This window comes from Chlorocebus sabaeus, chromosome 3 (assembly GCF_047675955.1).
Source record: "Chlorocebus sabaeus isolate Y175 chromosome 3, mChlSab1.0.hap1, whole genome shotgun sequence".
NCBI lineage: Eukaryota > Metazoa > Chordata > Mammalia > Primates > Cercopithecidae > Chlorocebus > Chlorocebus sabaeus.
This window is the reverse complement of record NC_132906.1, coordinates 17,387,004-17,401,026: the sequence shown is the minus strand read 5'-3', so window position 1 is coordinate 17,401,026 and position 14,023 is coordinate 17,387,004. Positions and strand designations below refer to the sequence as shown.

General features: G+C 37.1%; 1 protein-coding gene across 1 annotated transcript in view; it reads right to left on the bottom strand.

Annotated features, from left to right (window-relative positions):
- Positions 1-14,023, bottom strand: part of FREM2 (FRAS1 related extracellular matrix 2) — a 183,003-nt gene that overhangs the window by 84,802 nt on the left and 84,178 nt on the right. The window contains exon 4 of the mRNA XM_007960195.3: positions 13,128-13,358. Within this exon, the coding sequence (XP_007958386.3) occupies positions 13,128-13,358 (231 nt within the window). The remainder of the gene's footprint in view (positions 1-13,127; positions 13,359-14,023) is intronic.

The following is a 14,023-nucleotide window of genomic DNA, read 5'->3' as shown; positions in this document are numbered from 1 at the left end:
TGAATAAGTCATGTTGACACTGTTTTTTATCTAACTTTGTTCTCTTGGCACACATTAACAGCTTCCAGTGGAGTACAATTTGAGAGTTAGAAATGACCTCAAACATCATCTTGTCCCATCTCCCACTTTGCAGATGAGGAAACTGAGGTTCATGCAGTTGAACTTATTTGCCAATAGCTGGCCAAGGCAGGATTAGAACTCAGATCTTGAAATGTCTGTTCTGTTGTTCTTTTCATCCACAGTGTGTTCTTTTTGGACAATTCATGATTAAAATTACAATAATGCATTGTTCAGCATTTTAAAAAACAGCTGTTCCCTTAGAATTGATAAATTCGTTTATCAGCTATAAGGAATATTTCCGTGGCTCCCTTTTACTCCTGGCAGAATAACATATACAACATTACCAATTATTCTTTTTTAACACAGTCAAAGGGCATGCTAAATAATAAAAATGGCATAATTAATTTGTTTAAAAAAATGCAGTTATCATGTAAAATAATAACAACCATTTAGTGCAATGGTTTGACATTGTAAACCCCAAACAGATACTCTGGGATTTGACTGGGAGTCTGTTTCACTGAGAGTCTCATACCCCCACAGAAAACACTTCATGATTATTTTTAAAACAGTTAACCTTATGACTTTTAATGATTATGAAAGATTGCTGGAACAGTAGATACAGCCTTGGAGGTTCCATGCTCCACCCTGCTTCACCCTGTGCTGTGCCCCAGGAGCTGACAAATGAGAACCACACCTAATGTTTCCCTTACATTCTGGCTCCTGGTTGGGTCAGCCAATGGGGAATACAGGAAGGAACTTGGAGGGCAAAAGCAGAGCGGGCCAGGTGTTTATTCCCTTGGTTTCCCTCAGGGTTTCCAGAGCTGGCTGCACACCCTCCACAAAAGGTTAGAGTGCCTGTGGAGGGCCTAGCTTGCTCTCTGGGCTCGGCTAGCCTGTCCTATCCTGTGCCTAGAGGTAGTGATAGGGCTGCTCTCATTAGCCTCAAAGCACTTTACCATGCTTAGGTGTAAATGGATCTTTGCCCTCTCCTTTCTAAAAGAGTCATGTGATTCAATTCTTTTTAAACTACTCATTTTGCGTGTGCCATTTGTTTTCTCCTGGGGTTGTGACTGATCTACTAATTTTTAAAATGCTCCCATTTTAAGAAATCTGTGAATATAAGATTTTGTAGCTAATTATTTATTTATCGAATATTGATTGAGTGACATGGACTTGCCAGACACTGTGCAGGGGATACAGAAGTAACAAAATCCTTGGCCTCATGGGGTTTTTATTATAGTTGAGGGGTGGGGAGGAGGAAGAAAATATGTATATAAGAAAATAGTATATTAGGGGCAACAAATTACATGAATAAAATAAAATATGCTGAGGGTGACAGGGAAGGCTGTGGCCGGATATGGTGTGAGTAGAGGGGTCTAAGATACACAGGAAAGTTGCAAAAAAAAAGTCTTTGGTAGAATTAGAATCTCATTGGAGCTGAGATTGGAAGGTAGTAATAAAATGTCCTATATGAACAACTTAAGATAATTCCAGGTAAATGGATGGACAAATGAAAAAGGCCTCAGGGCAGGTTGTGCCAAGTGTGTACAAGTAACAGCTAGGAGGCCACTGTGCTTGAAGCAAATTGGGCAAGGAGGAGAGCCTAACATATGAGGCTAGAGAGGTGGTGAAGAGGTAGGTGGTGGGCAGGTCACATGAGCCCTTCAGGACTATTGGAAGATCTTTGGTTTTTACTCAGAGTAAGATATGGAAATAAACAAAGACCAGATGGGAAGAGAACAAGCAAATGCTGTTTATTCAGAACTTGCTTTAGCAATGGAATCAGCCACTGTCACCTGTGTTTTGATAAAGACTCAAAGACAGGCAGAGAAGCAGGAATGCCTAATAGTGGAAAAAAGGGAAGGCTTCAGGTGTGCCCTCACTGGAGGTTGTTGGCATGGGGAAGCTCTAGTGGATCAACTAGAAGTTGGGTATCCTATGGTTAGAGGTGCATATTTAGCTCTGTCTGGTTGTTCCAAAATTTGAAGTAGAGACAAAAATTAGGAAAGCCATCATCAGATCCTGACCACTGGGGGTTGATTGCCAAAAAAGTTGTCTGGCTTTCCGGTTGCTGTAGGCTGTGCTGAAGAGTTGTATTTTAATGTGTGGTCTGGCATATGAGACTGAATGTGAGAGACTGAATATGTCTCTCATATTCAGTCCCTCAATATGGAATCATAAGAAGGCTTTGGAGATGGGGTGAAGGGTTCCATAATCTGACATACTTTAAGAACATAAGCTGTGGCTGCTGTAAGATAAAGAGACACCAGGTCCAAGAGTTGAAGTAAAGAGCCTGATCAGGAGATTTTGCAACCATGCAGGCAAGGGATCAGGGAAGCTTGGACCAGGCAGTGGCAGTGGAGGTGGAATGACAGGGCTGCATGACAGAATATAAAGGTTGAGCCATTTGAGTTTTCTGACGGACCAGGTGTGGTATGCGCAAGAAACAAGAATCAAGGATGACTCCAAGTTTTGTTATCTTAACCAACTGGAAAGATGAAATTGCTGTGTATAGAGGTGAGGAAGACGGTAGGAGCATCAGATTTAGAAGTGGAAATCCACAGTTCCATTTTGAACATATTAAAATTGAGGTTCTTTTTAAATATCCAAGCTGAGATGTCAAATTACTCATTTGGGTATAGAATCACAGATGTCAGTGGAGAGGTCCGAATGGAAATCTAAACTGAACATGTTGATGGTATGTAGAGCCACGAGTCAGAATAAAATCACACAGGGGAGGATAACAGATGAATAAGAGAATGGATCTAGGGATTCACCATGGGGCACTCAGAAGTCAGGGAGATAAAGAAAATCGAGCAAATGAGGCTGAGAAAAAGTCCTAGCAATGAGGACAACCAGAGGAGTGTGGGCCCCAGAGGCCAGTTACAAAAAGCATATCAAGGAAAGGGGAAGGATCAGTTGTTTCAAAAGCTGCTAACATGTCACATGAGTGAAGAACTGAGAGGGGATCATCAGATTTAGCAAATAAATGTCACCAGAAGTTGGTTATTTTCACCAGAACTGTTCCAGTGAAGTAGAGGGTGAATAAAGCCTGAACAAGTAGGTTTAAGAGATGTGTGAGGAGAGGAACAGGTGACACCAGGTATAGGCATTTATTTCAAGAAGTTTTGCTTTAAATGGAAACAAGTGACATGGAGAGAAACGTCTATGCTGGTTTTTACTTTTTATTTTTTTTACTCGTGTATCAGCAATCTTGGTAGCTAGGGGTGTCCTCACCATCACTCAGACATCAAAAATATGAACGCTTCACAGATTGCTTGTCATCCTTGCACAGGGGCTGTGCTAACTCCAATTTCAGTATGTGACCTGCCCAAGTGAGTTCTTGTTTTTTTTTTGTTTTTTTTTTTTTATATTCTTTTTTTTTAAATTTAACTTTAAGTTCTGGGATACATGTGCAGAACGTGCAGGTTTGTTACACAGGTATACATGTGCCATGGTGGTTTGCTGCACCCATAACCTGTCATTAGGTTTGAAGCCCTGAATGCATTAGGTATTTGTCCTAATGATTTCCCTCCCCTTGTCCCCCACCCCCTCACAGGCCCCAGTGTGTGATGTTCCCCTCCCTGTGTCCATGGGTTCTCATTGTCCAACTCCCACTTATGAGAGAGAATGTGCAGTGTTTGGTTTTCTGTTCCTGTGTTAGTTTGCTAAGAATGCTGATTTATTTTTAAGATGAGTTTTAGTAAAAGCAAGAATTACACCTATTATTATGAACTAAGGTTTTTACCAAATACAAAATTTCAGTGTAGAAATTATCATAAGACTTGAGTACAAATAATACACCAAGTATCACTGAAAATTCAAGTCAAATATTCAATTAGTTTCAGTGAGTTTGTTTTCATTAACTTATGGAAATGTGCTTTAGTATCACCTAGATTTTGGCAGTCTTCAGGTCATGGACTCCATGGCATTAGTATGAAATACTACATAAAGTTTGATTTATTAGGGTTTTTGTTAACTTTTATTTTTTTTAAGTTCAGGGGTACAAGTGCAGGTTTGCTACACAGATAAATATGTGCCAAGATGCCTTGCTGGACAGATGTTAAGCCTAGTACCCACTGGTTATCTTTCCTGATCTTCTCCCTCTGCCCACCCTCCACCCTCTGAAAGGCTCAGCGTATGTTGTTTCCTGATATGTGTCCATCTATTCTCATCCTTTAGGGTTTGTTATGGGCTGAATGTTTGTGTTCGTCCTGTATTATATGTTGAAGCCCTAATCCCCAAGGCAGTGGTATTAGGAGATGCAGCCTTTGGGAGGTACTTTGGTGAGGTCATGAGGGTGGGGCCTTCAGGATGGGATTAGTGTCCTTATAAGAAGAGGAAGACAGAGGTATTTTTCTCTCCAAGAGCATGCGCCAAGGAAATGTCTTATGAAGACTCAGAGAGAAGGTAGCCATTTCCAAGCCAGAAAGAGGCCCCTCACCAGGAAGCAAATCTACCGGCACCTCGGTCTTAGATTCTCCAGCCTCCAGAACTGTGAGAAAGAAATGTCTGCTGTTTAAGCCACCCCAGTCTGTGGCATTTTGTTATAGCAGCCTGAGCTGACTAACACAGTGCTGATTATTCATAAGATTTATCCTATACTTCTAATCCATACTGGCCAGGGTTTTCTTTTCAAATAAGTTATTCAGAAGTGGTCCATGTATGGGATTTTAATTTAATAAGCTTTTTAAACATTTAAAGCTCAAGCACCTGAGTTTTGATTCTTCCTATACCTTATGACCCATGCAGGTTTGATTAAACAACCCAGGACTTCTTGCCAGTGCCCGTAAGTTTGAATTAGGAATAAAAAAGAAAAGCGAGTGTCTGGGCTGTGCCCTTCGCTGTGGAATTCACTCCTACAGTCAATCTGACAGAGAGTAAATAGGCCCAGTATCAAGTTTAGGTCTTCTGTTGACCTAACTTCTAACAGAAATATGTAGGCTGTGGGAAAAACTGGAAAAGGGTCATCACAGAGACAAAGAAAGGCTTCCCTGATAGACTTTTCAGTTAACATTCCTTTCCAACTTCACATTGTAAATACAATGGAAGTGTCTATGCAGACTGCTTTAAGTAAGCACAGCACTTTAAGTGCAAAATTCCTAAAAGTGGCATTTGTAGACTACCCTTAAAAATTATTAGTTAGTAGGCATGGAGTTCTTATTATTTGCTAAGCTCTATTCTAAACACTTCACATGACTGGCTAGTTTTATCCTTGCAACAACCTTTGAGGTGAGAATTATTATGACTCACTTTACCTCTGAGGACACGGTGTTAAGTGAATAGCTGAAAGTTAGGTTGGTAGGTGGCGATGCTGGGATTTCAACCCAGAAACTCCGTGTCAGAGCCCACCCAGGCTCATAACCACTACACACTACTGCCTAAGAGAAGACTACTCAGGGTAGCTGGGAGTGGGAGCATCACTTACACCAGAGAAAATCAAAAGGTTAAATTGAGATGAAAAAGAGCAATACAAAGTACTACTAAGGCAGAGAGACGGCCATTGCAGTAGATCAGAAAAAAACGAAGTTAGAAACAAATATTTTGAGAATTCTTTTTTAAGATCCAGTATTTTCATAGAAATTATATACGATTATATACATATACAATTATGAAAGTATGTATAATTTTATAATATATGTCCAATATGCATATTAATAAATCTTCACAAGTATGAAAAAGTATATAATGTATATAGTATATTAGTATGTATACAGAGTATAATGTATGTATATCATAATATAAAAGTACACATGTCAAATCCCATTAACACACTGGATTGGAACTGCAGCTGTCTTTGCGAAGGTGTTCACTGAGAGACAAAGTAAGAGCTACATTATAGAAACAGTCAACTCTCAAGAAAGATGAATGCAGGGTTGTCCTCTCAAATGTTAACAATGGTTACTCCCAAGGGGTAAGGTTGCAAATGACTTTTTGAAATTAAGGGAATAGACCTCTGTTGTTTTTTTCCTTTTTAGCAGTTTTAGATTCAGAGACCAACGAATGGACAGTGCATATGGTTCCCATATATCCCTTCACTCCCTCTCATTTTCCACCATTATTAACATCTTGTATTTGTTTTTGACAATGAACATGTGTTACTTTTATACTTTCAGATCGATTCAATTACCCTTTATTTTGAAAGAAAGAGTAAAGTGGATGCATTCTTTATTAGTCCACGTGACTATACTGTAATGAGTACTGCAATTTGTAACTGCAGTTTTTATTTTTAGGTTTTGACTGTGCTACAGCATAGGCAAAATTGATTTCTGTTCTCAGACATAAAGTAGTTGTAGCTTCATTTGGAAGAGAATGTACATTTTGTCCCTTCTCTCAATTATATTCTACAGAGGATAAAAAATAAACAGACTCTGCTAAATAATGATAGAACAAAATATCTTCTAAAAATCTGCTATAATAGAACAAGAAAGGAAAAGAAAATAGAGTACAGGGATGAAGGCGTTGATTGTTCCTTGCCTTTAAGAAATTTGTCACATTCAAAAACAACTCAGCAGATATTCCAGATTCCAGTGCATTTTCAGGCCACTATGGCGCCCTCAGACTGGTCAACAAGTGGCATTGAATACAGCAGAGTCTGCCATTGATATATTTGAACTTGGACAGCTTTCTTATATTTCTATAGTCTGTTTGTTTTACTCTAAAACAGACATAGTAATAAAGACTAATTTTCACAGGAGCTTGAAAAAGAAGTAATGTAAACAAACCCAAACCACATGATAATAAGTGCTATGAGTTCACATCAAGATATCATGAGGTCCAAAAGTTATCCTTTGGTACTATACAACTGTGTTGGTTAAAGTGAATCTTTGGGGTCGGGGGTGGTGGCTCATGCCTATAGTCCCAGCACTTTGGGAGGCTGAGGCAGGCAGATCACTTGAGGTCAGGAGTTCGAGACCAGCCTGGCCAAGATGGTGAAACCCCGTTGGTGCGCACCTGTAATCCCAGCTATTTTGGAGGCTGAGGCAGGAGAATCGCTTGAACTGGGGAGGTGGAGGCTGCAGTGGGCCAAGATTGTGCCACTGCACTCCAGCCTGGGTGACAGAGTGAGACTCTGTCTCTAAATAAATAAGTAAATGAAGTGAATCTTTTGGTAATCTTCATTTGAATTATTAAATGTTTTTATTTTGTAAATGGAGAAACTTTCAGAAAGTTTTTCATGACTCAAGTTTTATTTTGCACCTTTTTTTTTCTTATCCACTACTCAGTGTCAGAAACTAAGCGCTATACTTTTACCAAGTGTTTGAAATTTTTTGTTTGCCTTAAGATGATGACCCGTGCTTCACACTGACAGTTTCTTTTTAAAAAATGTTTGACTCACTAAAGTTGAAGCTCTCACATGCCTGCTTTATCATTTCTCTGTCATCATCTGCAGTGTACTATCCTTTCATTAATTCTGGATCTTGAATTTTGGCACATTCACCTAAAAATATCAGCTAGCCAGTGACCTCCTTATGTCAACATTGACAGTGTGTAGAATTTCAAAAATAAGAATGAATGTTTGGGTTTCATACTGTAGTCGGCCTATGTCATCTGAATTCTATCGTATGAAATGGATTTGGCTCATTCAGAATACACATTTTTGCCTTTTATTTGTACCCATAAATATTAGGTTTTTAACCTTTAATGTTAAGGTCTACATTCCTTTAAAAATGTGTTTATTCTCTATTAAATATTATATAGCATTAACCTGCCATGGGCCCACCAGAAATGATTACAGAGATCAAATATTTAATCTACTAGTTCCTGGCCATATTTTGGTACCATGGAAATATCAAAATGACTCAGTTTCTATCAGAAGTTGGCAGACATTTCAAGTGTACAAACTAAATAATTACATACACTGTTACAGGCTCTAGATACCTTTGCTAAGTATTTGTATTCAAATACCTCTATATTTGAGGTTGTTTTCTCCCAATAAATGTACATAAAACTCCATTTACTCTGGCTAGAAATTAAAAAGTCAAAAAAGAATAGGATATTTATATAAAATAAGACGTTTTAGGTCTTGCATATTTTCCCTTAACAAAACTGGAAATGTTTCACATTAACTAATATCTATATGCTTTAAAGGGCAAGGAAAGATAGTGTAATTTCTGACAGCTAGGGAACTTAATACACGGAGTTTAAGAATCTCTATCTTAGGAGCCTTTCCTTCTCTCTCAAGACTGGATACTCCATAGATACTCCTTCTATGGGCTCTAGTTGCTCTTTTATGAGAGGACTTAGCATTCTATATTGTTAATTGTAACAATCTAGGGGAATGCAATCACCTAATTATATGATTAACTTCAAGGGTTAGTATGCCTTCTTCTCTACTACCTAGATCCTAGCAGCATTCCTGGCATAGAGTAGATGTTTAATAAGCATTTGTCAAATATACAGATACATAATGCAGGGGCTGAATTGGTCTTAATTATTTTCTTAGAATGCTTAGTTTTATTCACCTATATAATAAATTCGAGGCTTAATATATAATAGAAAGAGAAAAGAGAAGAGCATAAGAAGGGAAGAAATTACTTTGTTGTTTTCATACACAAGATAAGTAAAACAATGTCACGGTGATAAGTTCACTGATTAATTATGATTTGGGATATTACTTCTTTTCTAACCATGTAAAACGATAGAAGACCATAACTCAGGGGAAAGAAGAGCTCTAGAAGGTGAAACAATATATATATTTGAATATACATTGTTTAGTTTTATTTTTTATATATATATATATATATATTTTTTTTTTTTTAAATACTGCCTCTGGCACTTATTAGCTGGGTGACTTGGGGAAAGTAAATTCCTTGACCCTCAGAGATCTTTGCAAATTGATATATAAATCACAGTTATAAAAAAAAGGTTTAAATGAGATAAGTTTTCAAAGCTCTATTTCTCAGCTTCCTCATCCAGAAAATGAGTTGTGTTTCACGAACTTTAAACCCTTCCCAGTTGGAACTTTCTATGTGCATATTAAAAGAAAGAAGAAGCTGTGTGTGGTGACTGATGCCTGTAATCTCAACATTTTGGGAGGCCAAGGAGGACCACTTGAGGCCAGGAATTCAAGACCAGCCTGGGCAACATAGTGAGACTCCTGTCTCTGCAAAAAAACAACCAACTAAAAAAACAAAGAAACAAAACAAAACAAAGAAACACTTTTCTGGGCATGGTGGTGTGTACCCCTATTACTAGGTGCTTGGAAGGCTGAGGTGGGAGCATTGCTTGAGCCCAGGAGTTTGGGGATGCAGCGAGCTATGATAGTTCCACTGCACTTAAGCCTAGGCGACAGGGTGAGATACTGTCTCGAAAAAAAGGGGGTGTGGGGAGACTGTAGAATCAATCTCAATGAGTGACTGAACTCACACTTTACATGAGGGTCAGTTCTATTGATTGCAGAGCCGTGGTTCCCAACCAGAGAGCTACAGACACTTGAGGCATGGGGGCGGGGGGTGGGGTATTACAGTACATCTATGAGGGCACTGAGTATCAGACCAGGTTAAATAAATAAGCAAGCATATAACTGTAGTGATATTTTTTCAGTGATGTAGATGCTGGCGTATTAAATAAAATACATAGTCATTTAAAATCTTCACATATATAACAACTATATAATTTTAAAAATATATGGATAGACAGCATTGGAAGAGCATAATTGTAAAATGTGAGAAGCCAATACATGTATATGTGTTTGTGTGTGTGTTAAAAAGTTCTGGGCTCGGCGTGGTGGCTCACGTCTGTAATCCCAGCATTTGGGAGGCCAAGGCAGGTGGATCACCTGAGATCAGGAGTTCCAGACCAGACTGGCCAACATGGTGAAATCCTGTTTCTATTAAAAATACAAAAATTAGCTAGGCATGGTGGCAAGTGCCTGTAATCCAGGCTACTTGAGAGGATGAGACAGGAGAATCGCTTGAACCCCGGAGGTGGAGGTTGCAGTGAGCCCAGATCGCGCCATTGCACTCCAGCCTGGGCAGCGAGAGTGAAACTCCATCAAAAAAAAAAAAAAAAAGTTCTTTTTGTCATATAATTTTGGAACTAATGCTCTAAAACTTGCCAAATATAAAATTGAAAGCCTCCAGCTAATAAGTGCCAGAGGCAGTATTTAAAATATATATATATATGAAAATGTATAATAAAACTAAACAATATATATTAAAATATATATATTGTTTCCCCCTCTAGAGCTCTTCTTTCCCCTGAGTTATGGTCTTCTGTCATTTTACATGGTTAAAAAAGAAGTAATTTCCCAAATCATAATTAATCAGTGAACTTATCACCGTGACATTTTTTAGTTATCTTGTATATGAAAACAAGTAAAATGCCTAAAATTGTTCATATGTCTACAAGGGACTGAATGAGAGAACATATATAATGTGCTAAACACAGTCTCTATTGCATAGTAACTGCTCAATGGATTTCAGTCATTACCATTATAAAGTATTGAGGAAAGCATAGACTTACACGTGTTTACATAAACTTGCTAATAAGTAAAACCAGTTCCCAGCCTAAAATAAAGCAGAGTTGGTTATTCCCTCTTCTAAATTTCACAATACTGTTCATACCTTGTTTTATCACATCACATTCTGCTGTGACAAGTTAAAGGGCTCTCTTTCCCATCCCCTGTGGTCTTTGACAGCAGAGATTCTATGCTATTATCTTTGCATTCCCAATATATAGTGCTGAACCCAGCATAAATATGAGCTGGACAAATTTTTAATGCATGAAAACTAAACATCATAACGTGTCCTAGAATGAATATGCAGAGGGAGAGCTTGTAGGCATAATGGCTCCTGGGGCAGGTGAATTTATATGCAAAGAGCTGGAGAGACAGTACAAAAGGAAACAAAGTTTGTAAATGGTGGGGAAAGTGATCCTTTGTTAGGAAAAAAAATTACTCAATTTCTTAAAATGAAATCTAACATTAGATTTATGATATTAGAAATAAGAATATTTGCATTCTGCTTTATGTTTTATAGAACTCTTTCATAGGAATGCTGTAACATGATAATTATTACTTTTTCTGATTTTGTGCATTAGGAAACTTTATTAAAAGCTATTTTATTTTAGGTCATACAACTAGAAATAGAGTTGGGAAAGAATTTCAGGTCTTACAGTTTCAAGACCAATGGTCTTCAACAAGGCACGGAGCATACCAAGCATTATGGAAGACTTGCAGTTATCCAAGGATTATCATGACTTGAAATAAACAGGGCTGAATTTTATCTCCAAAATTCTGAAACAACTTAGATGATCAATACATGAAATGAAATTATGGCAAAGTTTCATTTGGCATAGCCTACACTAAGAAAAGATTATATAAGTGGGGGGCTATGTATGTGTTTTGTTTCGTTTTTAATATTCTACTGCTTAGATCTATCACGGGTGCTGAGCGTCACTCTGAGCTTCTAAATAGGAAGGCAGAAACGAATTCAAGTGTCTTATTTCTTCAAGTAATATGGCAATTGAACTAGTTGGGAAATAAAATATCAAAAAATGGCTTCCAGTTTTAACTAATGAATCCGTTTATATGTATGAAAGCTGACCTGGGCTTGTTTAAAAGAGAAAAGCTTTATTTTTCAAGCATATATGCAAAGTTCAAGACCAAAAGAAAGTTTAATTATTTATCTCTGGATAATGTAGATAAAATTAAGTAAACGCTAACTCTTCTTTAATGAAAGTTACAAACATAATTGAACTTCATATTTAACTAAAGGCAGAGTTGTTAGTTAAACAAATGATGTCAGAGCTGCAGTTTTCTTATTCACTTTCTTTAATTATGCTTAGTCTTTTAACACAGGGATTTCCACACAGGTCTCTATTTCATGTACTCTGTAGATTGTATCTTTGCAAACCATTTAAGAGTCTTCTGATTGACAAAATAAAGTAGGCTGAAAGTTTAAAAGAAAGTAATGTCTGGCTTCTGACAGGATATTAGCTTTAGATGTTTCTACAGGGTTTGTATAAATGCCAGCCCTCAAAAAGCTATTCAATCTTTTTTTTCTTTTTCTTTTTTTTTTCTTTTAAAAATTTTCTGACTAGATCAAGACAAGCCAGGACTGTAAAAGTATGACAGGGGGAAGAAAAGGTCAAATTACACACAAAAGCATTAAGGTTCACTTTTACCAGCATCAGCCAAGGTGTGCATTGACAAGAAAATGTAATCTGACAGAAATTAACAGCAATGATTCAAAACACTGTGTTCACTATAAAATGGGGGTGGGTGGGGTGGGTATTATGCAACAAATGTGGAAACATATGGCCAAATAAAAATTTTTGGCTGGTAAATATATAAAGAAATCTTGAATAATTAAAAGTAATATGGGGAACACATTAATTCAAGAATGATCTCATACTCAAGCCGTTTGTTTCAAAGATACATTAAGACATTTAAAGGACTCCAAAAAGTGATGAATTAATTTAAGAAAAATGACATGAGCAGTATTAAATGATAGAATTATAATAACAGGAAGAACATGTTGGTAATTCTATGGGTAGTTCATTTACTTGGAAAAATATAGCATCCCTGGCTGGGCACAGGGGCTCATACCTGTAATCCCAGTGCTTTGGGAGGCTGAGTTGGGAGGATAGCTTGAGGCCAGAAGTTTGACACCAGCCTGGGCAACATAGTAAGACCCTGTCTTCACAAATGATTTTTTAAATATATATACATAAAATATAGTATATATAAATAAAATTAAATATAAATATGTAAATAATTTATATATATAATAAAATATTTTCTGGTAATATGAAAATTGTACTAGCTGAAAAATATATATAATTATATTTATATATACATAAAATCTAGTAATACAATTTATATATAAATATGTAAATATTTATATAGTATACATATTTTATATATATATAGCATTCTTTCATTACTTTTTAGTTTCCCTCTTCCTGTCAGCATATCTGAGAATAATGAATCATTAATCTAGAAGATTCTCTCTATGGAAATTTCAAACATTGAATTTAAAACTATAAGCTATACCCCTATAAGGTATTTTGTCATAGCAGCCCAACAGCCACAACATAAACCAGTTGACAATGGCTCTTACCATCTCCTGGATCAATGATCTCGACAGTGGCGACTGTGGGGAATTCCAGGGCAGCCAGCACAGGTTCTGAGAGGACCACCTGAAAGGTTTCAGACTGCTCATGCTCCCCATCACTCAGGATCCGCACTCGCCATGTGGCCCTGGTCTGGCCTGGGTTGAACTGCACTTGTTTCTGTGCTTTGCCCTTAAAGTCTCTGTCTTTTTCTGCAGTCCCATCTCTTGTGCCAATACCTTTAGAGAAACACAATATCATTTTCTTAGTTTCATTTTCCCTTGGATTATTAAGATTTTCCTTGTTAATTTTTTGCATGTCATTTTATCCTGAAAAGCAAAGTTGATCCTGCTTTGACCTCATGAAACGGAAAACTGGGAATGGGTCTGATGATGAAAGTGTTTCACTGCAGGTGTCGGGTAGTTTGTGATTCTGTTCTGCTTTTGCCTCAATTATGGTTTTGCTATATATGCTTTCAGCTACATTTGGATTAGAACTTCTTGTCAAACAAGACCAAGTAAATGTATATCCACGTTGTACAATATCCTTACTCCTACAAGTTTATGCAGTCTTAAAACTCTTCACATTTACTTTTGCATGTGTTGCTGGATATTATATATATATATAAAAAGAAACATTCTTTAACTATAAAATATAAGCCAATAAGAAACTCCTCCATGACAGAATTCTCTGACTCACAATCTAAGTCATAAATGGTCAAGAGGAATAATAAAAAGTGATAGTATTCTCTAAGCACTTAATAGAACTAGGGTCCTTTAAAAAATGTAATTCACTGTTTTTCAACATGGTCACTGACAATTTTTTCTTTCTGGAACACCCCAGAATTCCATGAAATTAAATAAACAGAATTGGAAAGCTAAATATATATGGTTATTATGAGCAG